Source organism: Cataglyphis hispanica, chromosome 16 (genome assembly GCF_021464435.1).
Source record: "Cataglyphis hispanica isolate Lineage 1 chromosome 16, ULB_Chis1_1.0, whole genome shotgun sequence".
NCBI lineage: Eukaryota > Metazoa > Arthropoda > Insecta > Hymenoptera > Formicidae > Cataglyphis > Cataglyphis hispanica.
Genome location: NC_065969.1, coordinates 5,145,530 through 5,172,806, shown reverse-complemented (window position 1 = coordinate 5,172,806; position 27,277 = coordinate 5,145,530). Strand labels below are relative to the sequence as shown.

General features: G+C 41.4%; 1 protein-coding gene across 4 annotated transcripts in view; it reads left to right on the top strand.

Moving 5' to 3' along the window:
• LOC126855645 (fibrillin-2-like) overlaps positions 1-25,465 on the top strand; it is a 34,445-nt gene extending 8,980 nt beyond the window's left edge. For 3 of the 4 annotated variants that reach the window (XM_050603453.1, XM_050603452.1, XM_050603455.1), the window contains 21 exons: positions 1,532-1,717; positions 4,215-4,551; positions 4,752-4,903; positions 5,034-5,165; positions 6,140-6,262; positions 6,464-6,721; positions 6,994-7,263; positions 7,378-10,656; positions 11,116-11,229; positions 11,311-11,424; positions 11,765-11,870; positions 11,970-12,153; positions 12,462-12,648; positions 13,928-14,042; positions 14,417-14,553; positions 15,780-15,919; positions 16,674-16,776; positions 16,996-17,021; positions 17,330-17,404; positions 17,524-17,704; positions 24,455-25,465. In XM_050603453.1, coding sequence (XP_050459410.1) covers positions 1,532-1,717; positions 4,215-4,551; positions 4,752-4,903; positions 5,034-5,165; positions 6,140-6,262; positions 6,464-6,721; positions 6,994-7,263; positions 7,378-10,656; positions 11,116-11,229; positions 11,311-11,424; positions 11,765-11,870; positions 11,970-12,153; positions 12,462-12,648; positions 13,928-14,042; positions 14,417-14,553; positions 15,780-15,919; positions 16,674-16,776; positions 16,996-17,021; positions 17,330-17,404; positions 17,524-17,704; positions 24,455-24,630 — 6,395 coding nt within the window. In that variant the 3' untranslated portion in view covers positions 24,631-25,465. The remainder of the gene's footprint in view (positions 1-1,531; positions 1,718-4,214; positions 4,552-4,751; positions 4,904-5,033; positions 5,166-6,139; positions 6,263-6,463; positions 6,722-6,993; positions 7,264-7,377; positions 10,657-11,115; positions 11,230-11,310; positions 11,425-11,764; positions 11,871-11,969; positions 12,154-12,461; positions 12,649-13,927; positions 14,043-14,416; positions 14,554-15,779; positions 15,920-16,673; positions 16,777-16,995; positions 17,022-17,329; positions 17,405-17,523; positions 17,705-24,454) is intronic. The other variant, XM_050603454.1, reaches the window with a different exon arrangement.
• The last annotated feature ends 1,812 nt before the right edge of the window (positions 25,466-27,277 follow it).

The following is a 27,277-nucleotide window of genomic DNA, read 5'->3' as shown; positions in this document are numbered from 1 at the left end:
TTAAGCGTTTAATTCTTCGTTAATCCTACGGAAAGCTGCGTCACGTCTTATAACCCTCGATAAAGACGGCGTTTCGACAGCGCTAGATTTCAGGTAATTTAACAGCAAGGGGCCCGGGGGCGCGAATGAATATTATGCTTTGAATATTTTAACGTGCCTTAAAAATGAAATTTGCGGTCCATGCTTAATTAAACTAGCCTGATTTACATGAGATTATTAGACGCATCTGAATTTTTCAAAAAATAAAAAATTAAATTATATAATTCAAATTTAAACTCTTGAATCGAAATTTGATTAAAAGGTTATTCGATTAAAAATCTCGTTATACGAATTAGAGAGATAAGCGGCTGTTTTTGAAAAGGGACGATAAATTAATAAGAGAACTTAAATATACGGGAGAAAGTTAGGATCTTGAGATGCAGTAAGCTCTGCCACGGCGTTCGCAGTATGTTTACGACAATTTACGATGCCCTTTATAATAACGAGGGACAGGTAAACCGCAATGCTCAAGTTTTAGTACTAGTGGTCGTTTTACATCACTGGTCGATGGACTTTGCGAAAGGTCCAGAATACAGGATGTTTTGTGCGCGGAGCGATCAAGAAATATTTCAGAAAGAATATTTTCGATTCGAAATATTCGAAAATATTTTTTATCAAAAGTTTCACCAACTTTTTCATCGTAAAAGTTTCTCGAAAAATAAATAAAAATTTAATCAAACGCAGATGAAAACAAAGCGTTTGTTATTCATTTATATATTCGTGATACCGAGGAGCCCCTTTGAAAAAGCCCTTTTGCGTATTCAACGTAACGTATCTTCGTTATTAAAATGTGTGGAAATGAAAATTTTTGCGAATGAAAAATCGGCTGAAAATTCGCGAACAATATTCCGACTATACTTCTCCTCTAGCTTCGAGGCACCTTTATATACGAACGAAACGCGAGCCGCTCGGTTTTGCGACTCGCACCTCGGGAGACGTGAAGGGGAAACAGAGACGCATTTTGCGCCAGCCACGTTCGCCTCGTGACGGCCATCGCATCATCATGCGTCCGGTGGCCCTACGGTAAAATTTTTGCGGCGGAAGCGCCACACTGCACGTCACGGCGCGACCGTATATTATGTTACCGTGGAATTATTCAATTTTAATCCCACGTCACTGTGCTTGCGCGACCGCAAGATCTCCCATGCGCTTGACATACGTCTTTTCCTTTTTCTCCTGTGACAGAACTCGTTGCCACACGTGCACCGTCAGACGATCACGCAATACCGATGGAACGCGTGCGTGCGGATATAAATAATCGTTAAAAAATTGTCTTAAAAAAAAAAAAAAAATGAAAAAAATGGCACCAAGTTTGTCGAACCTTCAAAACTTTGTTGCTCTTTCTCTTTCAAAAATAGTATGACATGAGAAAATTGCGTTTGGTGAAAAATTATGCATTGCATTGAATTGAATTCTTTTATCATTACGTTTGCGATTTAATTTGTTTGTACGATTAAATATCGCCTGCAAAATCTTTATTTATCGCTTTCAGGAATTCTCGGTAACTGTCCCGCGGTACAGCCACCGCAAGGAGGGATAGTGAGGGAGAAGATTCTTCAGAACGGTACTCTGCAAGTTATATACTCGTGCGAGCCGAGCCGTAGACTCAAGGGTCACAAGGTGATGACTTGCACCAGCGACGGTTGGGATCACCCTATTCCGAAATGCGTGCCTCGCGGTGAGATATCATCTCCTATTTTAAACGAGCCGTGCCCCTCTCTCTCTCTCTCTCTCTCTCTCTCTCTTTCTCATCAGGAATTAATTAGGAACGCGGAACGCGCCTAATATCAATCTATACGATTACGCGTCGCCACCGCTTTGACTCAATTGACGTCCTTTCATTCGCGGAACGTATTCATTATGATTAATCCCGCTAATTATTCGTCGATTCGAGTATGCATTCGCATATTGCATCCTCGATAATTGTAACTTACGAACGGTATCGCTGGGAAAAATTATATCTCTTTTTTAACAGAAAAAACATCTCTCTGCTATGTGCGAAGGACATTTTTTACTATTTAAGATAATTACTTCTTCATTATTCTCATTTACGTTATCTGATTAATATCATTTTCATTCGCATCATACATTGAATTTGCACTGATAAAGTTTCTTTAAACGATTCGAATGAATTAAAGATATGCACGCATCGTATAATGTCTCCGCGCATCCATGACATTACACTAATTTGCTCGACATAAGTCAATTATTTGCATGAAAGGGATTTAACTCCTCGTCAACCTGGCTGTGAAGCCTCACGACGCACGTGTTCAATAGACTGACGGACAAATCCGTTTAACGCCAGACATCGAGCTGTCGAAATAAAGGGGACTCAGCACCAAACTCGCTCTTAATACTGTAACACTGAGCGGCGGTTTGCTTACTCAATCGAGACGATCGAGCTTCCGATCGATAGACAGAGATGGTCGAGGGATGATTAAATTCGCCCTATTATTCGATATTCCTTTTGTGATCTTATCGTTAATAGAGGATGGGCCCAAACGTTCCGGCGAGACTCTGAGAATTTATAGAAAACTTTTTCTTCAGAATTAAATTTCCTATAAAATCTCAAAGTCTCGTTGGAATATTTGGGACCACCCTCTAGAATCAAAGAAAATTCAACCTTAATGTAGATGCTAAGCAAAGATACTGAAAAGAGCGCTCTTGACGGCACTCACGGGGATATTTAAAAAAAAAGGATAGAAAATAAAAAATGCGGTATTGCAAAATTAATAAATGCTATCTGTATTGTTGGATCGGATTTCAGTATCGGGTTATAATCTAAGTTGGAGAATTGGAATTACATATATTTAAAACTGTGGTTCTCTACGAACTATATGTCAGAAAGTCTCGAAAGTTTCCAAGAACAATTTACCCGGGACGCCCGTTCCTATGATTTGTGGAAACACGATTTTACCGTGGAGGATTCAATTTTCACCAATGCTTAAGTTATCGGCATATCTTAAGCCGGAAAACTGGCACTGCTCCCGATATATATATATATATATAGGATGTCTCTTCTCTTTGCGCTTCTCAAAATCTTGAAGAACTTTTTTAATTGAATGAAGAAAACGAAAAGGGAGCGAAAGAAAAGAGGCAAGGATTATCTCATGATTGTAATTTTCATCGGCGTATTATCAAATAATTCAATCTTATTTTTCTCTTTCATATTTAAATACGTATCAAAAATTTCAATGACATTAATACGGTATGCGGATATCCAAACTAATGATTATAATAAGCCGATTGCGCGAATGAATTTGACCATCTCTATCTCGCTGCCTTTCAACATCCTGGACCCCCGGCAACCCGATTGAGATTCCGGGGAAAATTTACGGGGGTGGCGTTTCGGAGTTTCAGGAACGCGTCTCGTTCCATCGCGCGTGCTATCGGCGGCACGAAATACGCCGACACGGCATAGCTCGCATTCGCCTCGATAGAGATGAACCGCCAAGTCGTATACCACGCATGGATTATACGCACACACCTATACCATATATATCTCGTGAATTTGGTCGGGACGCACGTTGACGGAACATTAAAAGAGCCTGTGTTTATTCAGATGCGGACTTCCTATGAATTACTCGCGATACAAGAGATGGAAAATTAATTGTAAGATTCTATAAAAGATCGGGGGATCAAAAATCTCCATCACCATCAAAATTCTTTGACACTTGATTGATTAACGAATCGGGAATATTTTTTCTTTTGCAATTTTTTATCTCTTGATTAAATAAGGGTGGTGTAGATTTTTTTTATAGACTACTTTTGACGGATGAATCACACGTATTCTATCACTTTGTACGTCATTCGTTTGATATAGGAACGCCTAAAGGTTTCATTATTCGACAGCGATCTCATCTGTACGGTAAAAGTATATATCTCCGGCGCGTGAGACCATCGTATATATATCCGACGAAATTAATCCTCGCGTCTTTCTCCGCGCGCGATACGCTACTCGAGTATCTCTCGGAAACATTTTTGTTCAGTGAAATATTCTATTTAAAGTTCATTCGCGATGAGCCGTGTATGAATGACGAGAATTTAATTAAAATTCTCTTTAATTATAATCAAGCTAAATGAATATTTTATTTATCGGCATTAATAAGCGTACAATGCGTTATTTTTTTCTCATCTGCAAATATTTAAATTAATTAATCACATACATTGTATAGATAACAAAGTATTTCGACATTTCCCCAACGATTTCTATCTCGGCGATCAACCGATCGTTTCGGACGGTAGCGAGCTGCAAACTGCGGACGAATATCTAAAGGCGTCGAATAAGACAAATGAATTAAAAAAGCGCAAAAAAACGAAGGACGGTAAGAAGAGAAAGAAAAAAAGGAAGAAGCCAGCGCGCGAAAAATCCTTGTCAAAATCACCTACCTCGAGAAGGCTGAATGAAACTGTGGTGTCTCAACTGGATATCAGCTGTTTCGCGAAGGCCCTCGGAAAGAGACTTATTAAGGCTCCTACGATCGAACACGCTTATCTCGCCAAGTACGCCAGGTTCGTACTCGCACCTCGATTGAGACAATTTAATTTCAAAATAATTAGCAAAAATCAATTTTGATAAAATTAGCGAAAAAATGTCACTTTTTATCATTACTTTAATTTTTTATAGCTACTGTACATTTCTTTCCGCAGTCTTTTTCAGAATGGTACGCTATTCAGAGAAACTCGGGATAATAGAATGCATTGTTTTGTAGAAGGAAGAACGTACTGCCGCCGTACAATCGATACCTCGTTGCGGTTTACGAGTGCGCGGATGGTTACATGTTGGTGGATTCGACGACGGATAGGCTTTTTTGCAGTAACGGTACTTGGCTCGGACGTCGTCCAAAATGCGTGAGAGAAAGTCGTAAGTCTAATTAAATTTTTTTCGTCTATTTTATATAATAATTTTCATAATTTTTATAACAATTTTAATATAATTTTCTTAATATTCAAGAATTTCTTTTATCCTCAAATGCATGTTCACTGTCTTCTAGAACTGTCGATCGGAAAGGTGAAACGTTGCGATCAGGGTACAGGTGAATGTGAACACGTGTGCGAGGATACGCCAACCGGTATAAAATGTTCCTGTTTCGATGGCTTTCGAGCTAAAGGATCCTCCTGTATAGGTAATCCATACGTCTTACGTAATGCTCGCACATGTAGACTTACGGTATTGCATCTCCAAAATTCTCGTATTTTTTGAGGGAAAATCAAGCTCACACACGATATCTGATATTTCTGTCCTGGAATTCGCGTATATATATATATATATATATTTTTTTTTTTTTCGTATCGATTGTCCGTCCCTATCGATACGTTTGTATTCGCCGTTCCCGATATTCCTTCAATGTTCCATTTTTGCGCCGCACATTCTTAAATTTATCCGATCTAAACGCGAGGGAGGGAATAAAGCGCGATATTCGTAAGCGGGACATTGGTCTGGTGGAAATAATTTCCGGTGGCTATACATAAATATAGTGAGCATAATTTTAACCGCTCGGCTCTCACGAGTAAACGAGGATGTCCGCATAAACATCGCCTTAATAATAGGATCATCGGTTTTGGCGCATATCGGATTATTTAAGAGTCGGATCGTACGCAAATCGCGGCCGAGATGGAGTGTAAAAGTTGTTATTGGCTCGGACATTTCTCTACGTTTTCCGCTTTCGCTCTATCTACTGCAATATGCGGTATGTTTGCGAATCATATCGCGTTTGTAGCTCGATGATTGCTCGATCAACGTGGCTCCAATATTATAGCACGTGATTTCCCAGCGTATGTGTATTGATAATGTACACTTATTGCTATTAAATTCCTCACTGCGATAAAATGATGACAAATATCGATACATGACTCGATCATAGATGAATATTTCAAAGGAAACTGTTTATCATTAGCAGATGCAAATTTGTTATTCAATTTCATGCGTAGCTTCCTTATTTTATTAGCGTCAAAGTTGCGTAAATTGTTTAATCATTTCAGAAGAAAATAGTAAAAACTACATGTACGAATCTTTAATGATTTAATTAAATAATTTCATCCTCGCGCAAGTATAAAATGATTATTGATCGAGCCTTCTCTTTTCTCTTCAATATTTTAGACATCGACGAGTGTGCGGAAGGTATAACGAAATGCGCGGATATCTGTCGGAACGAACCTGGTTCCTACTCCTGCGACTGTCACCGTGGTTTTCAGCTGGGAACCGACGGTCATTCTTGCCAAGGTTAGTCATGAGCACAGACATTCTTGAGAAATATTTTTGCTAATTTTATCAATGATAGATTTATACATTTTTTTATTTATAATTTAATTTAACTTTTCCATCTACCTTCTAATATCTCTCTTGATTTAACGGAACGCAAAAGCGCTTATATTTGATAAATCGATTGTATCGAAAACTGCACGATGCCATATTATTGTACAGATATCAACGAGTGCCTCTCGAACAATGGACACGGGCCTTGCCAAGGCAGTTGTCGCAATCTCATAGACGGCTACGAGTGCAGCTGCGCTGACATTCCTGGATACAAATTAGCTGCCGACAATCACACTTGCGAGGACATTGACGAATGCGCACTGAATAACGCAAACTGCTCTCACCTGTGCCTGAACACACCTGGAAGTGTTTTCTGTCTCTGCCCGGATGGCTTCTACCTAACTAACGATTGGAAGACTTGTCAAGGTGCACAAAAATATTTCCTATGTCACTTTCAATTGATTATTTTATCTTTCAGTTCTTTACGATTTTATATAAATGAAATAATTTTAAAAAAATTTAACCTACCTTGTAATCTATTTGAGAATTATTATAAATATAGATATAATTTCTTCTCATTAAATTTAGATGAAAAAGTTTACTGATAAAATTATCTGACATCTTTTTCCTATAATTAAAATTTTACTGACACGAGATTCTAAAAATGGACATTACAAAGTATTATCTTTTTTATTCAGACATTGATGAATGCAAAACGACACCGATGATTTGTACAGAGGATACTGCGTGCGAGAATACAGTGGGATCTTACAAGTGCATAAGTAGAGTACATCCAAACATGGTAACAAAGATCCTTCGAGAAGAAGATTACGATAACAAGAGCGAAGACGACAACGAGGATGACAGTGACGACGACAATGATTACGGAGAGGAGATTACCGAAGTTCCGCAGAATCCGCACAAATGCGAGGACGGCTTCGAGAGGAATGAAAATTTTGAGTGCGTCGGTAAGTGTTGGTTGTATCCGATAAGATAAAACTTTTAGAGAAAGAGAAAGTTTTATCATCTCTCGTACGCGAGAGATTAACTTAATTATCTCTCGCGTTTGACATTCTTTTCAGACATAAACGAGTGCGACGAGAATGAATCGCACGGCTGTCAACACGAGTGCGTGAACGAGCCGGGCCGCTATCGTTGCATCTGTCATGATGGTTACAGCCTCGCGGAGGACGGTGCGACGTGTAAGGACGTGGACGAGTGCATGGACAGGTCTCGACACCTGTGTTCTCACATCTGTCTTAATATCATCGGCGCGTACACGTGCGAGTGTCCTCCTGGATTCGCCCTAATGAAGGACAATGCGACCTGCGAGGAACAGAGAAACTGCACCAGCTTGAAGAATCTTTGCTCTCACATCTGCGAGGATACCGAGGACGGGCCGCGATGCGTCTGCCCGATCGGATATCAGCTGTTGGACGATCGATCGACTTGCTCGGACGTCGACGAATGTCTGGAGAACGAGCACGATTGCTCGCACGAATGCGTTAATATCCCCGGCAGTTATCATTGCGCTTGTCCGCGAGATATGAAGATTCTCGAGGACGGTCTCACGTGCGGGGATTTTACGTGTTCTCGAGGACTTAGACGAAACGAGGACGATGGTGAGTGTGAAGACATCGACGAATGTCTCGAGGGCGATCACGAGTGTTCGCATTTGTGCCACAACGAGTACGCGTCCTATCATTGCTCGTGTCCTTCCAGATGGATTCTGGAGGACGATGGTCTCACTTGCACGAGGATCGATCCTTGCTTCAATTCCTCGTGCTCGCATTCGTGCGTAACGATAGATACGAGTTATAGATGCGAGTGTCCCGCGGGTTACTCTTTGGACGTGGACGGCAACACGTGTAAGGATGAGGACGAGTGCGAAAACGAGACGGCGAACGATTGCAGTCACGATTGTAAGAATCTCGAGGGATCTTACTCATGTTCCTGTCCGACAGGATTCGAACTTGGAGAGGATAATCGTACATGTATCGCCGTCATCCAGGATGAGTGTACAGAGTCTCAAGAAAATAATAATTGCACCTGTCCTACGGGATATTCGCGTAAAGAACGCATCTGCGAGGATATCGACGAGTGCCAGGACGAAAATGTAATACATAAATGTTCCCACGATTGTATTAATACTAAGGGCTCTTATTTGTGCGAGTGTCCTTCCGGTTGGCGTCTGCAGGAAGATTCTAGAACCTGCGAACAACTGTCGGACGATCCTTGCGCCCAGGATCATGGTTGCTCACACACGTGCGAGCAGAATGACGGGCGGATTCGTTGTAGTTGTCCGGAAGGACACGAGTTACGGGACGACGAGAAGACTTGCCGAGATATAGACGAATGCTCCGACCGATCTCACACGTGCAGTCACACTTGTATTAATACCGAAGGAGCTTATCGTTGCGAGTGTCCTTCGGGATTTCAATTAAATAACGATGAAAGAAACTGCGAGGACATCGACGAGTGTTTGTTCGAGGATACAGGCTGCTCGCACGGATGCTTGAACACAAATGCCACTTTCAGCTGTACTTGTCCCGAGGGATACGAGTTGCTGGACGACGGCAGGATCTGCGAGGACATCAACGAGTGTATCCAGAATAACGGAGGGTGTTCGCATCTGTGCGCGAACACAGATGGAGGCGTCGAATGTGCGTGTCCTGACAACTACAAACTATTGAAGGACGACGGCAAGACGTGCGTCGAGATAAACGCGTGTTGGATCGACAACGGAGGATGCTCGCATTTCTGTCAACACGAGAACGGTCGGGCATCCTGCTCCTGTCCGCTCGGAATGATTTTATCGGAGGACGAAGCGACATGCGCGTACGAGAACGAGTGTCTGAATAAAAATAACGGCGGTTGTTCCCATCTGTGTTATTACGAGGATGGAAATGTCACTTGCGCCTGTCCATCCGGTATGATCCTCGCGGAGGATCAAAAGATTTGCGTACGAGAAGATGGATGTAAGATCGACAACGGCGGCTGTTCTCACTCGTGTCACGATCACGAGGACGGTAATGTGACATGTTCGTGTCCCGAGGAAATGATCTTGTCGGAGGACGATGACACTCTCTGCGTTCCCAGAAACCTATGCTCGATTGATAACGGCGGATGCTCGGACATTTGCGTGTTCGCGGAGGGCTCGATCGTCTGCGAGTGTCCTGACGGTTATCGTCTGTCATCGCCAGACAATGCGACTTGCGCGGACATCGACGAGTGTCTGGAACTGCGTGACAATTGTACTCATCAATGCGTGAACGCACCCGGCAGCTTCGATTGTTTCTGCAACGTCGGTTTCACGCATAATCTTCAGGATCCAACTCTCTGCGACGATATCAACGAATGCGAGATCGAGAACGCGGGATGTTCGCATTCGTGCGTGAATCTCGTAGGTTCCTTCGAGTGTCTGTGTCCAGCTGAATATATTCTGGAGCAAAATAATAGAACGTGCATTTTGATGGACGGTTGCAAGCGCGACAACGGCAACTGCTCTCATTATTGTCATCAGGAAGAAGATCCCGACAAAGTTGCAAACTCGAGCATAAGTTGCTCTTGCCCGCCCGGCTTCCGCCTGAAACATGATTTCAGAAGCTGCGAGGACATGGACGAATGCGAGGAGTTTGAGAACGACGTGGAATCGAGCTGCTCTCACACGTGCGTAAACACCGAGGGCGGTTATCGTTGCGAGTGTCCCGCCGGTTATATCCTCATGTCGGACGATGGGAAAAAATGCGTGGACGTGGACGAATGTCTGACCGATCGTCACAATTGCACCCACGAATGCGTAAACCTATTGGGAGGCTATACCTGCGCCTGTCACGAGGGACATTACTTGCACGCCGATGAATCCACCTGCCTGGACATCGACGAGTGTCAAGAGCGAAACGGCGAGTGTTCCCACATTTGCAACAACATTGTTGGCGGCTACTTCTGTTCCTGTCCGATCGGCTACGAGCTGTCCCAGGACGAGAGAACCTGTGTCGACGTCGACGAATGCGCGAACGATAACGGCGGTTGTGATTATACGACGTGCATCAACACCCTGGGATCCTTTCGCTGCGAATGCTTGCCAGGTCACGTACCGCGAAACGGATCCTGTCGACCGTCCGATCCTTGCCAGGACGAACATAACGGCGGCTGCGAACAGATTTGCGTGGCGGTGAACGGTACCGCGGTGTGCTTGTGCGAGGAAGGTTTTCAAAAGGGCGGGATTGATAGTTCCGAGTGTCATGACATCGACGAATGCGAGGGAGAGCACAGCTGCGATCATATCTGCGTCAATAAACCTGGCTCTTACGAGTGCAGATGTAAGGAAGGATTCCGGATGATGAATTCTACTTGCGTCGGTGAGTAAGACATGTGAAATCTATTAGATTTAGAATTGTAATTATATATCTACTTTGGAGTTTGCTCTTATTATTATTTCCATCGAATGGATTTTTATTTCTTTAGCGGGATGTATTTTAACAAGACATTCGTGAGACAAAATCGCGTACGAAATAATAATATCGAAGATAGAGAATTACTAATTTTACAATTTATATTTATAAATTACCGTTTCACTGTTTTTAATATTCTGATTATATTATACAATTCTCGAGAGAAAGAATTTATCGTCACTTCTGAAAAATCTGACTGTAACGCGTGACTCTTTGCTACACGATTTCGCCGCATGTTCCACTTTCGAAGCTTGCTACAAAGTTAGACTTGCTTAGGTCGGTGGAAGTTTTCGCAAAGCGATATATGTGTGTGTGTGTGTGTTTGTGTTTATGTTTGTGTTTGTGTGTGATGTGTATGCTTTTTAGACGTCGACGAATGCGCGGCTGGTATCTGCAAGGGCAACAAATGCACCAACATGCCGGGCGGTTATCGTTGCGAGTGCGAGACGGGATATCGATTCCAGGACGATACCTGTGTAGGTTCGTGTGCGGAAACGTTTTCCGAGAAAAGGAAAAAACGACGTCGCTTAATCGTACTGAACTGAGTTTACTTTTGCGCAGACATCGACGAGTGCATCGAAAGGGCACCTTGCAACGAGAAATGCATCAATACACTCGGTTCGTATTATTGTACGTGCCCTTCCGGATTTCAACTCCAAGGGAACGAGTGCGTAGGCAAGTTATAAGGGAAAATATAACATTATTGCCTATATTACAACAAAAGCAAAAATCAAGTCAATCCATAAGCTTTATATATAATTTTATTAAAAAGTTTGTTTGTCGTACAATAAATTATGTCTGTGCACGTATGTACGAAAGAAGTGCAACAACATATATATTTTATGCGGTAAAAAAATTAATGAAATAATTTATTAATTTTTAATTTATTTCTTTTTAGAATTCTTAAAAATATTTATGGATCGTCTTGATAATATATATCCTTTTGATTCCAGTCTTTATTTTATGTATAATTGTGTGACTTTTAATAACAATGACTTCAAAAATTTGACATTAGATATCAACGAATGCGAATGGCATCGCGATGGATGCGATCAAGAATGCATTAATACCGTGGGATCTTTTATTTGCGCTTGCCGAGCCGGATACGCGTTAATTTCGAGGTAAGATTTAAATGTTGATGAATGTTATTACAACAAGCTAGAGATTAAGATCTCTCTCTTTCCTTTTGATAAATCTCTCATCTGGGATTACATAAACAGGAGGCAATGTCAAGATGTGAACGAATGTCTAAACCGAAACGGTGGTTGCACCGGCGAGTGCGTCAATACCGCCGGAAGTTACTATTGCACTTGCAGTGTGGATTTAGTGTTGGCACCCGACGAGAGAACTTGCGTCTCGCCGACATCGAAATGTCACGCCATGGAGCCACCTTTACACGGAGAGGTGCGAATTATCGTGTGATATTAAAAACCACATTAGATGCAAAACTCGAACAGATTAAGAAAAATATCTTAAATATTTCTCATTTCTTTCTCATATATTTATTAAATTTAGATTTTAAATTTCTACAACATAATTTGTATTAGTTCGATTTTTGAATTTTATAAACATGTACATAGTTTTATAAAAAAACGCAAAAAATCAGGAGACCCGTAAAATTTCCCAAAGAAATAATAATAAATATTTTTAAAATAAAATTTTCTATTGAAATTCAATATTATCTACTCGGTACTTTCTCTAAAATGGAACAGATTAGATGTCCCGGTCACCCTTCCGGAGCATCCGTCTATCCGCAGGGTGCCAAGTGTCACGTTCGATGTCGGGGAGGATTCCGATTGGAAGGGCCGCACACGAGACACTGCGTTAGCGAGGGTCGATGGAACGGGAAGGAGCCTATCTGTCTACGTGAAGTTGTGACAGACTCCCTTTATAATCCAAGTAACTTAGTCTGTCTCAGTTCTATAATTACCGAGAAAAAACGCTGCAGGCGTCATCCGTCCGCGTCGTAACTTTGCGCGAAATTATATCGAGATGTTCATCACTCGATGAAATTTTTAACAAGCTGGCTGTTGCATTAAGAGGCGATACTTTAATCCGGACTGTTGCTTTATCGTTTCAGAATTCTTTCACGCGTATTTTTATTCTGAAATTATTTAAAATTTATCTTCGCTTCGAGACAAGCAAAATTTTACTCGTAAAACGCGCGCATGTATTTTCCCTGAGACTTGGACGTCGTTTTTTTGGGGGAGGAGGGGGAAGAAAACGCTAGCGGAAGAACGTGAGTAAGACGCGTTTATGTACTTTCAATTGATTTTCTCTTAAGGTTGTTCTGTCCGATAAATGCAACGGAAGCACGTTGGAAGGATGCGCGATCGAACGTAAAATATCGCCGGTCCGTACTAGAGTAATCTAACGGCGAAAATTCTCGGACGCGTTAAATTAGTCATGCTCCACTCGGAAACAGCTTTTAATATTACAAAGTTCCTGTGTAGAGGCTGCTTGCTAACGAGATCATACGTTAACGCCGCCCCTTAACGAGCTTACTCCGGGTCGGCGGCTTTTTACGTTTCGCCCTTTTCCTCCCGTTCGTTTCTATCCGCTTTGCCCGCTTTTTCATGCCCGCTCGCATTTTCGCGGTTCTTCTTCGGCGGCGCTAATTGTTTCGTTTAATGGAAAGGAGATTTTGATTCTACCCTTCTACCGCGCCATTTCACATTTTTGCGGACACATACTGCCGCTAATGCGTGAAAATCAACTTTTGAAGCAAAGTATTTAAATCGGTTTTTTCTAAACGCGACGTTCTGTTTCTTTCTATTTTCTTGTATCAAACATTAACGTAGAAAATGTCTGAGAAAAATTCACGAGCTTGATTGAGATAGTTATTCGCTGTTTTAATAAAAAGAAAAAAAAGGGATAAGGTCAATTTAAAATCGATCAAAAAGTTATCTGCCGTGAAAAAAAAAAAAAAAAACTAAAGCTCTTCGGTCTGTGTATATTTAACACTATTGTTGTATTATCGTATACGATGTAAAACGAGAAGAGAAAGGCGTAACAAAGTTTGCACACGCGATGGGATATTTCCCGGTCGCGTTAAAGTAACGCCTCTCGTAAGAACGCAACGCGATAGCGTGGGAAATGCGCGTCAACGTAATCACGATACGGGAATTGGGCTATTGATATTGGAAACTTAACAACACAATCGACTTTATCGCCGTAGACATGCCACGACCGTTCGTGAGTTGCCCCCAGGACATGGATGTCGAACTGCCAGCTAGGCAAAGCACTATACGAGTAACTTTCCCGCAACCGAAGTCCAACATGAACTGGTGGAGGTAAGAAATATCTACAATTATGCATAATGAAGCGTATAATTATACCTAACTGTATAATAGAGTTACGTTTCAGTCAAATCGGTGAATTTATGATAGTTTGCTCAACTCGAGAGTATATAATATTTCTTGTCCATAGATGCATTTAATTCGGATATTGTATTACGTTCATTTTATATAATTTATTTATATAAATCCGAAAAGTAAATACACATTTAATATTTCCTCTGTGTAATCTACCTCTCTCTTTCTCCGTTAATGTAAACGAGATAATATTACTTAAATATCGAACGATGCAAGTTAGTTACTATATACGCTACGCTACGTCTCTTATTATTTTTTTTTCTCTCTCTTTCTCTCTCTCTCTCTCTCTTTAGATACGTACATGCCTCACCCCCGTGGGCAAAGCAATTGCAAGCGGATCTGCTGGCGGGTACGACGATCGTTACCTTTACGGCGTGGTCGCCGGTCTCTAATTACACCAGCACCTGTAGAATTGTGATAAGAGTACGCGGTAAGTCTCGCGTGTAAGAGGAAACAGGAATAAAATCCGCTTGAGATCTCTCGCAGGCTCTCCTTTTTCTTATGCATATCGTTGTATCGAGTATATCGCTGTGGCGATAGCGTTGGCCGTGCATTTATAAATAAATGAGCATATCATTGTACGCCGGATGGCGATAAAATATAGTAAAATAATGCCGCTAAGAAAAATCAGAATGCTATTAAAATAATATACAAATAAGAAGAAGAGAATATAATTTGATTCGGAGAGGGCGCGAGATTGATCTCGTTTTAACTTCCGATATTTTTCTCGAAAGTTAAAACAAGTAAATATAAAAATAAGGAGAGGAAATTCAGTAGCACTAAAGTCAATCTTTGATTTTGTCGATTATTAATTCAGGATTTCGAGAAGAGTGTTCTCTTTTATCGATACTTTTTTTTTTTTTCGTAAATTCACCTATTTTTCCCCAAGAAAAGAAACTTTCCTCACCAAGGGGAGAAGGGGAGCCACAATTGATCAGAGGACGGGAATCAGCCGGCACTCGTCGAATCGGTTCGACGCGGTAAACTTTAGTTTCTACGGCAAAGTGCACTCCCGTCTCGTCCCGCTTAATTACTCATTCGGAAAGTTCGTGAAACTCGCTTTAAGCAAGTTCCTTCCGCAACGCAACGGCTGGAAGAAGGAGCACCGGCGCATCGCCGTAGTCGATATGCGATTACGCAGAATAAACTCGCTGCGTCGATCGGACAAACTCGTGGAAATTATGCGGCGGCTTCGAAACTCTTAATGGCTAAATAACCGCTTTACCGTCCTCGTCTCAATATTTTCGCTTTTAATCGATTTGCGCCAGCTTTATTCTGTGTGATTCTCTAGTTTTCTCTCCCTCTATTCCCGAGTCAAAATTTTCTCTATTTTCTACTCTCAATTCTATTTTCAATTTAGCATTTATTTTGAGTGCAGAAGTCAGATCACTCCACTTGAATCTATTTAATCTAAGCTCTTGTCAGAAGCTACTATTTAAATCTTTAAGTGGAAAACTGTTCATTTACTATTTGAGGTACAAAGTAGAAACTCAATTCCTATGTAAATGAAACTCATCGAGAAATTCTCTAGAATCTATAAATGTGAGAGAAATGAGGGTTGAAAATAGGAAGAAAATTTCGACTTGGACGAAATAAAGGGTAATGATCCTTTAGAAGAAAGTTCGATTATCCGGAAACGCTGTGATAATTTTTCAGATACGGAAAATCCCAAGGTTACAATGTGTCCCACGTCCTTCGAAGTCAGATTGAGTCCGGGAGAACGAAACCGTTTGATATTCTGGCAAGAACCGACGTTTACCGACAATGTCGCAGTGGAGCACGTTTATAAGACGAGGGTACGTGTTCTTATCTTATATCACTTATATCGATCTTCAAATTTGCTCAATTTTCTCTAATTCGCAAATCCGAGTGTATCGCAGGCAAAAGTTTTTACCTTTCACATCCGTCATTGATCTCTTAATTAAAAGTTTGCCGGTGTTGACAATCGAGCAAAGATATATTCCTCGTTCATTAATTATCCGCTCATGTTTCGAGAGACTCGCGAAAGGACTGCTACGCGATGCGGCGAGAGGTATCTGCGATTTTCTTCGCGAGCGTATCTTGGTAGGAAAAAGTACGGGCCGGATGATTAATCATTGTCGGGCCAACGCCCCTCCCCGTCTTCCTCCTACTTTTCTGGCGTTTTGCCGTGAAAAGGGTTGTACGTGTACTTTATTAACGTAATAACAGGGATTACCCTGTCTGTGCGCGATAACCAGCGCACACGGATAATTGGTGGCTTTACACTGCCTCGATAGCGCGGGGTTATAAATGGTCCTCGACATTATGCAACCTGTGACAGTTAATCTGATTAGGCAAATTGAAACGAGGATCGTGCGAGTAAGTAGCTGCTTCGCTAATCGTATAAAAAAAAAAAGAAAGAAGAAGAAGAGAGAATTTCGAGCCATTACGCGATTCCACTCTTGGCGGAACGCGATGAGCGGAGACAAGATTCGTCCCCACGTATACCTATAGTCGAAAGATATTTTCCTGAAAGGAAATTTGCATGCAATCGCGCGAAAAGTTAATTATCGTATGTCTCGCTTATAGGGTCCCGGACACGTGATGTATCCTGGCGTTCACAGCGTGCGCTACGTCGCCTCGGATGCAGCCGGAAATCGAGCCGAATGCCATTTCTCGATACACGTGAGAGGTAAATTTACGCTATTGTGCCCTTTTCCCCGCCAATCCCGCGGCAGATGGAAAAGGTTTCGCGGCGAAACGTGATACTTTCAATTCTTTTCAAATATCAAATGTCGCATTTTCCCCTTTCATACAAATATATAACGTAATTGTTGGATAAAAAGAAGAAGAAAAAAAAAAAAAACAAAACAAAACAAAAAACAATTGATGAAATATCGTATTCTTGCAGAATCCGAGGAGGATCATAATTCTGAGGTGAGTATAAAACATTTTTATCTCTCGTTTCCCTCAAAAATATCGCCCTTTGCATATTAATAAATTTATACGCGCGCGCGAGTGCGACGAGACAAGACGAGAATAAACTGAAATAGCTTTTCCCTAACGAAAATATCGAGATAGCGACATCAATATCTTTTATGGCGGCGAGCGTTTAAAGCGAAATGGTTTTGTCGCGCGCCAGTCTCGGCCGAGAGAGCCCTTTCAGGGGGATGTAGTCGTAGATTAAAGCGTGAGAGAAATTCATGTGCGAGACCGTGGCTCAATGCACTTATCTCCTCGTTTAGCCGAGATTCTACAGAAGAAAGATGCTGATGTGTCCCGGCAGACCGCCCCAGCCCGTGCCGAGCTCCTCTTACGGCGTAAGTATACGTAAAAGAGGTTTTTCATGATTACGTAAAGGGGACCGCAAAGGGGGGAGGGGGGGGGAGGATGAGAAGGGTGGATAAAAATTCCGGCTATCCTAATACCCGATTTGCAGTGGCAAATACCGAGCGGTTGTTATCTGAGATACACAAGAATCTTCTCGGGGGCTTATCAACGGCATCCGGAACGTTGGCAGAACGGTTATCAGGATGTTGACGCTTCTTATCGCCAACTTCCGCCCATCCAGCAGACGCAGAGTCGCCCAGACATTAACGTTCCGTACAACAATGATAATTGTAAGTTATAATCTAGAAATAATATTTTTTTTTTCTATCGAAGCAAGCACGCTTATTAATGCAAATAAATATCAGAATCAATTTTGAACAGTTCAATGTCCTACAGAGAGAGAGAGAGAGAGAGAGAGAGAGAGAGAGAGAGAGAGAGAGAGAGAGAAGAGAAAGGGAAAGCGAGAATGTTTTTTTCTAAAAAAAAACAACAAAAGACTTTTTTAAAAATAAGAATTTACTTATTAAAAATGTGCAATTTGCCACTGTTAAGATAGATTAGAATCGGATTTTTTTTTTTAGTCTTGACATTAAATATAATAATAACACGCGGTGTTCGGTTTTTGCGATATTAGCGCGCTAATAATAACTATAAGATATTGAATTGTCAAGCAGTGCGAACTGTCAAAATATGCGACCCCCGCGATGACATTGATAAGGACATTTGCCTAATCTTATAATTAATAGATTACAATATATAAATTTTTAATTTTATAACTAAATTAAATTTAATGATATTATTTATAATTAAATTATGTTTAAAAATTATATGCAGTAATGTTAATAAAAAAATAACATAGATTGCGCGCACGATAATCTAGAAAATGAAAATGTGGAGCAATAATTTATCGAACATTCTAATCAGTGATTCGAATGCAGCCACGGGAGATGAAAATCGAGAAAAAAAAAAAAAAGACGAACCGCGTAATCGAGAGTATCGGCGATCGCTCGATTATAGAAGACACTGCTGTTGGCAGCAGGCAGCAGCCCGCGGGCTTGGAAGGCTGCATCGATCGCCCGAATTTACAGCCCGCGATCCAAAGACGATCTAAGGGTGAAACGTGAAGCGTAAACAACTGGAGTGCGATTTGCAATACGACGACGTGATCGAAAAGCAAGCGATCGCCGGAATGTTGGACGTGCTCGCGCCTGGGAAGCTCGTCTTAACCCTGCAATCGACGCCACCCTTCATCGTTGAGAGTGCCCTCGCTTTAGCCCTTACGATCTTGTTAGCGGCGCCGCTGATCTTGCGCGTTTACATCATGTTGGTACGTGCCTCCGTGTGATAAATTATCTCGCTCGAACAGATACCCGAGAAGTGAGAGAAATGTAGTAGTGCGCTGAGAAAAAAAAAGTTGTTGATTTGACTAAATGTGTTCAACTGATTGTTACTTCTTTAATTGAAATATTTAAGTATTTAAATATGACATATTAAATTTAACATGACATATTTGACCTAAATACTTAAATATTTCAATTAAAAAAATAATAATCAGTTGAACACATTTAGTCAAACGAACAACTTTTTTTTCTCAGTGTGGAAGAAACACGAGTACACGGTACTGGGATACTGTATGAATAAAAAAAATGTCGCGACGAACGATATTATATTTTTATTCGTGTTTTTCTCGGCGTGTTTTCCGTCTCTCGACAAAAGGGCAAAAGCCAAGAGATTTCGTTTGCCCCGTTTTTTTATTTATACGCGGTGACAGTCACACACGCGGTAGCGACGCGCCATTATCTCGCAAAATGTTCGGGAACGCGTTTTGAAACCGGGCCGGTATCGATAACTCGCACACCCTCGCGCGTTTCCGCGGGTGTTTGAGCGGAAGCACTGCTGGACTGTAAATTTTCCAATTTCTTTCGCGGCGAAACCGCGATATAACGTTGTTTGTTACACAATAGCGGTACCATTCGCGATTCCATTCAAGGCGATATACAGATCGAGTAACTGTAACGGGGCGTATATTATACGTTAGAAAGGAGAGAAAATTTTCTCGGCACGATCTACGTCTCTCTTATAAAAGTATATGCGCATTAATTACGGAAAAGATTCGAAAATGAGATTAAAGTGAGGCTCGCCGAAAAAATTAGCCGATAAAATTCTTTTCCCTTCATTGCCTAGCGGTTTGATCTTTTTATTAGACGTAATTCTAATACGTTCTAATAACGTATTACGTTATTATTACGTACAGGAGCCACTGAAAGCCTTCGATGGAAAAAGTATTTGGTCCTCTCGTCGTCGTCGCCGCCATCACAATCGCGCCGCCCGATCGTCGTTAGTGATGCATTATCCGGTCCGGATCGCGAACGATTCCACTTCGAGTTCCAGTCTGCATCTGGAATCGACTCGCAAGATGAATTCCACGTCGGTTTTACAAAGCAGCGACGGTACGTCAAAGATTTCGAGCCGAAGCGAGGAGCAGATCGGAGATCGTGCATCGAAGAAGAAACGTTCGTCGTTGAATCGTCCTTCGTCCTTGGCGAAGCATCCCATAATCGACATATCGAACATCGATTATAAAGCCTACCGTCACAAGCTCATCGAAGCTACTCTGAGGAAGCGATACGATGACACTCAACCGCCCGGCGACGTCGTCTTGAATTCGCTGCACCTCAACTCGGCCGACTCGGTGATCGGGATGCGACTCAACGATCGATACGATCACAGCCTTTTCGATTTCGTCGAGGAATATTACGACATTGGCGAGGCAAGGAACGCCCAACGTCTTTATCCCATGGATCATTTTTTAAGCAAAGGCGTGAGAAGACCGAGAACCACCGAAAAGGAAACGGAAACGATTCCCGACGAGAATATCGAATACCGATCTTACGCTTGCGAAGACAACAGGAATTATTTTCCGGAAAATAGCAACTATGCAAAATTGCCCGGTATGGATAATAACGGGAATCTATACGTTCATTCGCTATCGCGAAGCATTTCGCTCGAGGATAACGCCTCTACGATCGGCAGGAGCGATTTAAACTCAAAATTTCAAGAACCGAGAAGGGAAACGATTCCGTCATCACGTGAACGCACTGATAAAGCGAGGCCTAAAGATAACGTGGAAAATAACAAGTGTCCAAGATTCACCAATTCCAGCATGAAAAAAGAGCCCTCGTGGACGACAAAGGAGCGACCTGCGAGTGCCGGAAACGCCTCGATGTCACCGAAGGACTGCGCGTTATCTCGAGCTGTCACATTGCCGACGAGGCAGAAAAGAGCGACGAAATCACCGAGGCCTGAGACAAGCGCGACGAGCCGTTCGCGCGACTTGAAGAAAAACTTGGAAGATTACCCCGCCGGGTTTTCATCGTCGAACAAACATCACGCAGAGGCGGGAAAATCGAGTTTCATCTCGGCGAGCTCCAGCGAGATTGTCAGCGTCTGCAGCGATTCCAGTAGCAAGCGCCGATGCGACGAAGTGTCGCGCCGTTCGCGCGAGTCATCGATCGGTCCCAAGAGTCACGCGTCGTTGAATCCCCCTTGGATGTCGGGAAACTCCCGCGGCATCTCCTTCAACAGGAAATACGGAAATATTACGAAGAATGCGGCGAAATGCACGAGACCGGCGATGTCGACGCGCGATAACGGCCTGTCGCGGAGACCAGCCGTCGTTTCACGCCGGGAGGGCCGATCAAGGGAATCCGACGTGAGCCGTAATCCGGGATCGCCCAGGCGTAGAGCGGCGAGTTTTATCGCGACACGGGAAAAGGAATTTATCGGCACGTCGATTGAGCAGCGTCGAAAACGTCTTACGACGTCGCCGCCATGTCAACGGCAGGACAAATTGAAGGATGTCGGAAGCGTCGCGCGAGCGATGGAAAATAACGAGCAAACTTTGAAGACTCCCGACTCGACCGGGAAGGGAATATCAGCGATTACTCGCGATTACAACGTGTCGTCGTCCTTATCGTCGAGAGCTCGGACGCAAGTTTATCCCCGAGTCGCCGTCTCTTCCGCGTCTTCGAGCCTCGCAGCTTCCCGGACTCGGACGACGACCGAGTCGAGATTAACGAGCCGACGAGATAACGATGCGAGAAAAGAGCATATGTTTCCGGGATGTTACAAATCGCCGAACGTTCAAAATCAATGGGAGAGATCGGCGAAATTAAATCGCGACGAAAGACGACAGTTAAGAAGCGCGGAGAGTCCATCGAAAGGCGCGTCGCTAAGCCCAAAGATTGAATTATCCGCCGAAGTGTTGAACCGCGCCGACGATACCGATAAATCCGCGATCCCCAAAGGCGAGAAAGTCGGGGAGCGAGTTATAACCCGGATCGATCCTCGGGGGAATGCAGGGACGGCAAATGAGGGCGATGGAACTCCACTAGTCTCGAATGCCAAAGCGGCGGCCGCAGGCGAGAAGAATATAAAATCTAATAACATTAACGGCGTTACTCGGTCACAAGCTCCGAAAATTATGCAGGACCTGCGAACCGGCGTACTCGCGAACGATCAGCCCAAAAGCGACGAATCCGCCTCGCATCCGCCACGAAGAGATGCAAATTCCGAGACGAAAAGCGGATTAAACGGCGCGAAATTGAATACTCGATCAAACGACGCGGTCGACGAAATGAAACGCGACGAATCTTCGAAGGCATCGTCGGTCGAGGCGAAAACGCGCGAGCAGGATATTGTAGGAACAATAAATTCGGACGAAAAATTGCAACTTCCGCGACGCGATTCGAAAATGGATCTCGTGATGAATTCGGGTTTAAAGAGATATATCAAGATGCTGAAGCAGAACCTCTTGAATGACGACGATAACAATAAAGAGGACGCCTTGTCGTTGGTGTCTTTGAGTCTTTCCGACGCCGTTCTGTTGGAACAGAAGACGCCCTTGTCACCCGAGGAAACTCAAGAGTTACAAAATGTATTGAATAAGATTGAAAGAAATCCCGAATTATTATGCAAGAAGCCGTTCTTGAATATGGAAAATATCGTGTAAAAATATTACATACATATTTTATCGACGCAACATTTACATCGTGTTTTTGAGTGTAATTATTATAAACCTTGTTATACAAAACGATTTGCAGTTTGTTAGGCACTAAGCCAAGCGTAACGAGTTTCGAATGTAAACTCGTTTAAATTGATAGTAGGAATAATTAAAACAAAACACAAAGAGCGAAATAATTGGCGAGCAAACAAATAGAATCGTGATCGATGTTTATATTCCCTCGGCATTATTATCTTTATCAAATCGTATATATATATAGTACACTAACAAATATTACATTATGTATGCCGTCCAGAATAATAATATGAGATTCGTTTTCCATATAGAGCAAAATTTAAATCGTGAAAATCATTAAATATTAATGTATAATATAAGAAATTATTATTTTTGCATCTGCATGAGTAATTCGATTTTTCTATTAATTATCTTCGCAATATTGTGGTAAATTCTCAATATTGCTGTTTTAATTTATAATTGCAATACTAATTAAGAAAATTGGGCTTCCCTCTTGTTTTCACTTTTTTGTATTACTTTGCGTATAACTATAACACCAAGTATAATCTCAGTGATTATTCAATAGAGCAATTTACAACGAGAACTAACATCTGCGATGTAACAATGAACCGACATAGCTAAGTGCTGTTGGCGAACCGCAAAGTAGTTAATGAACGCCTCAAATAGCTATCTCTCTTTCTCTCTCTCTCTCTTTCCCCGCAAAATGTTGCCGCATGATTTACATACGCAGGACGGTTCGCAATGCAATCTCTTAAGCGAGTTAGCGTCACCGCTTATTAATGAAACATAAAAAGGAAATGGGACAACAACAATGTGCTGACTGAAAGCGTTTTCCGTCGGGATAACGACAGTCACTTATCGAAGATAAAACCAGGTTGCCCCGTCATTTTCGCGCTCTTCTATCTATAATAATGTCACGACATAATAATGATAATAACGATCGGAGAAGAGAGTCCTCTCGTTTCTAAAGAACAGACAAATTTCTGAATTTATTTATTGAATCTTTATTTATCTTTATTAATAAAAATTTGTCACTTATAAATTTAAAGTTCTACTTGCATTTTATTCATAAAGAAAACTTGATATTAGAAGAATCGTTATATTAATGACGTTGTCACAAAGCTGCACGGATCATCGCTATAATGTACTTTCATCCCCCTTTTCAGTACCCTTTGATGCATCGGGCTTTCGGTATACCTAATCAATCTTAGTAATCTGACGTACATTGACTTCGCATGATTAACGACGGCATTTCGATGCTTTTTGTTTGCCACTTGAACTCTCCCTTGTTCACCCGCCGCTCTTTTCGCAACGACTCCATCTAAAAGCATCTAGACGAGCATTTCTTAGCGCCGACTATCTGACCTATTTACTCGAAGATCATTTACATTTAGTTGAAGCGCGATTAGCATTATATAAAAACTCACATTGAAACATCTATCTAAATAATTATTTTATAGTGTTATATGATATAATTATACCGGGTGTGCTCAAACATTCCAGGTCAGACTATAGGAAATTTAATTCTGAATAAAAAGTTTCCGATAAACATATGGGACGAAAAATGCTTCCTTAAGAAATTAGTTAAAAACAAAAGTTATAGAAAATTAAATTATCTTTCAAATTGGATCGAAATTCGTCATGTTTATAGAAAATTTTTTTGTTCAAAATTAAATTTCAACATCGGGCCAGAACGTTTAGCCTCACTCTGTATATTACACATATAATTACGTATATTCTTTCTATTCTAAATTTGAAAACTGCAAACGTTAATTTTACTCTTATCTAAAAAAAAAAAAAAGAAGCTTCAGGAAATTAGTTTCTTTTTATATCTCTTGTAAAATGATGTTTCAATAATTGTGTTTATAAAGGGAATGAATGTGAGAATGTTCCTTTTCTCTTCTCCCTCTTCATGGTCTTAAAATAATATTTCCATAACTATACCTCTCTCACTTCCCTCATTTATACGGCGATAGTCGATAACGGGAGAATATGTTCTCAGATCGACACCCCGGGCGACAGCATCAGCCCTGGCAAGGGCAGGAGCAGCAGCTGTTTCAGCGGCAATATCGGCAACGCGCCACGAGGACCGATCACGTAGTTTCGCCACCGACTCATTACGGTACGGGCCGCGTCGAGACGAGAATATTGCCGCCGCGGCATGAATGTTGCACGTAAAGGGCCACGTGAACGACGTGTAATAAGGGAACACGTAAGTTAACTCGGCGCTCGTGTAAGGGAAAATTCTATCGCGTAAATCGCGCCGCGGGAGCATCTGCGGAAATCTTGCCTCGCGTTCGTATATACATACATCGGTGCGCCTATTTATTCGTCTTGCACGATGCAAATTGATTAATTAATGCTGAAAAGAGCGATGTAGAAATATGTGCGTAACTGTATGTATGTAGAAATCTTGATTTTATAAGTGATTTTTTGTCTACTCTTCATTCTTCCCGGTATTTTTTTCCCGCGATAAAAAATGATGCGAATTATGAAGAATCTATTACAATCGTTATTTTTTGTTTTATGAAATTTTCATACTTCTGAAATTTCTCGGACAATCCACATTACGATTTTCAGACAAGATCCGAGTTTTACCGCGGTAATTATTTACGCGTTAAGCTACTGATGAATTAGTGGTACCTAGTAATATAAACTGCCATATGATTATTAAGAATAAATAAGTAGATATAAAATAAGATTTCGGGGAATTGAAGGCGCGTCGATAAATGATAACTCGTAGAATTCGTCGTTTCCTTTTTTTTTTATACTGTAGTAATATCTACAATATGATCGCATCTACCGTGACAATTTATGCAGTTTAGCGATATTTGTAATATACAAACGCACGCACACATGTATATGTATGTATACACCACGTATATATTTGATACATAAATTTTGTACATCTATAATAATGTCGTACGATGACAATCGATCGTTGTCGATAACAATGATATGCGAATGACGTAGAGGAGAGTATTAATAAATAGTAAAATCTATCTGTGTCTTATCTACGCTATCGCACACTCCGTCGAGAGGATAGTTTACATCGCACTTGGGGATAAACTTGGCGTCGGAACCATGAGACATGAGTCTTCTTTTTTTTCTTTTTTTTTTTTTTTAAGTTCATCTTGTTCCGAGAAGAGAAATCGAGATCGCTCTAAGCCAATTATTTTTCGCGAGTGTATTAAATGTTTAACAATTTTTATGAGCTTTGTAGCGCAAAATTACACTTGGATGCGAGCTGAGCTCGTTTTCAGGGTAGCTTGGCTCTCTTCCCCGGTTTATCCCTTTACGTTACCATATCGCGCCGCGAAACCATCGCGGTTACAGTCCGCGGTTGTTAAACCGCTTGCTCTCGCAACGAGCATTATTAATTGATCGGTGACGCAAGCGCGAGCATTGTTGATACATGGGGAATGCGTATTAATAAGTTGTGCGCCGCAAAAACACGTGTACTTGTCGTCCAACTCTATATTTGTCAGTTTCATATACAATAAATTAATGACGAAGAAAAGCAACATCGTCGTAATTGGCGCGCTTTAAATGTTAAGAAAATCAAGTTTCTATCCGCGGTAAATATTTATACATGGCTCGCGCTTGTGCGACATGAACAACGTTGTAATTAAATGGCGGTTAATTATTCCTCGCGCCAACTGTGTACAGACTTATTGCGACCGTACTTGGTGAGATTACTTTTCGCGTTTTCTGCAAACTCGCAAGAATTGCCTTAAGAATATTTTTTATTCATCGTTCCTTTTTAATGTAAAATAAAGTCGACGGAGAGACGACGATTTTTTTTTTCCAACGATACACGCGAAATTATTAGACGTTGAAAAAAGATTGGCAAGAGTAATTAAAAAATTATGAAAAAAAAATAACAATTGTTAATTGCGTCTTGAGAGAAAAATCATCGAAAAATTCAATTAATATTCCTGTTATACGAAGAAATACGAAGATTGCGACCTGACATTATTTAACATCAGGAGTGTACAGAGTAAAAAAAAAATTGAGTAAAATTTAGAGTAGAAATAATATTTAAGACATTATTATACATTTTAATCTCATGTATATATCGATAAAGATAAGACACTTAAAAATCTCGCAAAATGCGCTATCTCGAGACCGATAAAGCGATAATGCATTTAACGCGCGCGCGTCTCTCTGCATCAGTATTATCGTCGCTTAACACTGTCAGTTCGCTCATGTGTGACTTTGACAGATACACAGCGTTGATCCTGTCTATCGTGCAATCTGTCAGCCGGTGCATTGGATGGGGATCTTATCAGCGGAAAAGGAATTCGCTAGCGGCGAATACGAAGGACGCAACCTCGTTAATTACCGCGGAATATTTGAAGAATGTTATATCATACGTGGAAGTTCGCAATTCTCGCAGATAGTGACATAACGTAACTGTTAATTTCCATTTAAGCGCGACTCGATAACGCGAATTTTGCATTTACGCTACATTTCGCGGTATTGTATTATCATACCAGAGAGAATGTAACCATCTGCGGTTGCGATAAAAATTATATTACAAGGTAAAATTATATTACGTAGAGGGGGAGAGCGGGGGAAGGGGGGAAGGGAATCGAGGGCAGGAATACACGATGGTTGAGCCGCAAAATCGGATGTTTAATTTTATTACATACGCTGGAAATTTTATACGTGATATAAACATCGAATTGAATATAAATCGTGGAGGTTTTTATAATTTTAATAATTTTTTTTTTTTTTCAAGAGATCATGAAGTATATGCTCGTTCCCTATCCTCTTCTCCTCTACGTAAAATATTATTATCGCTTCTTTAAATGTCGTATAA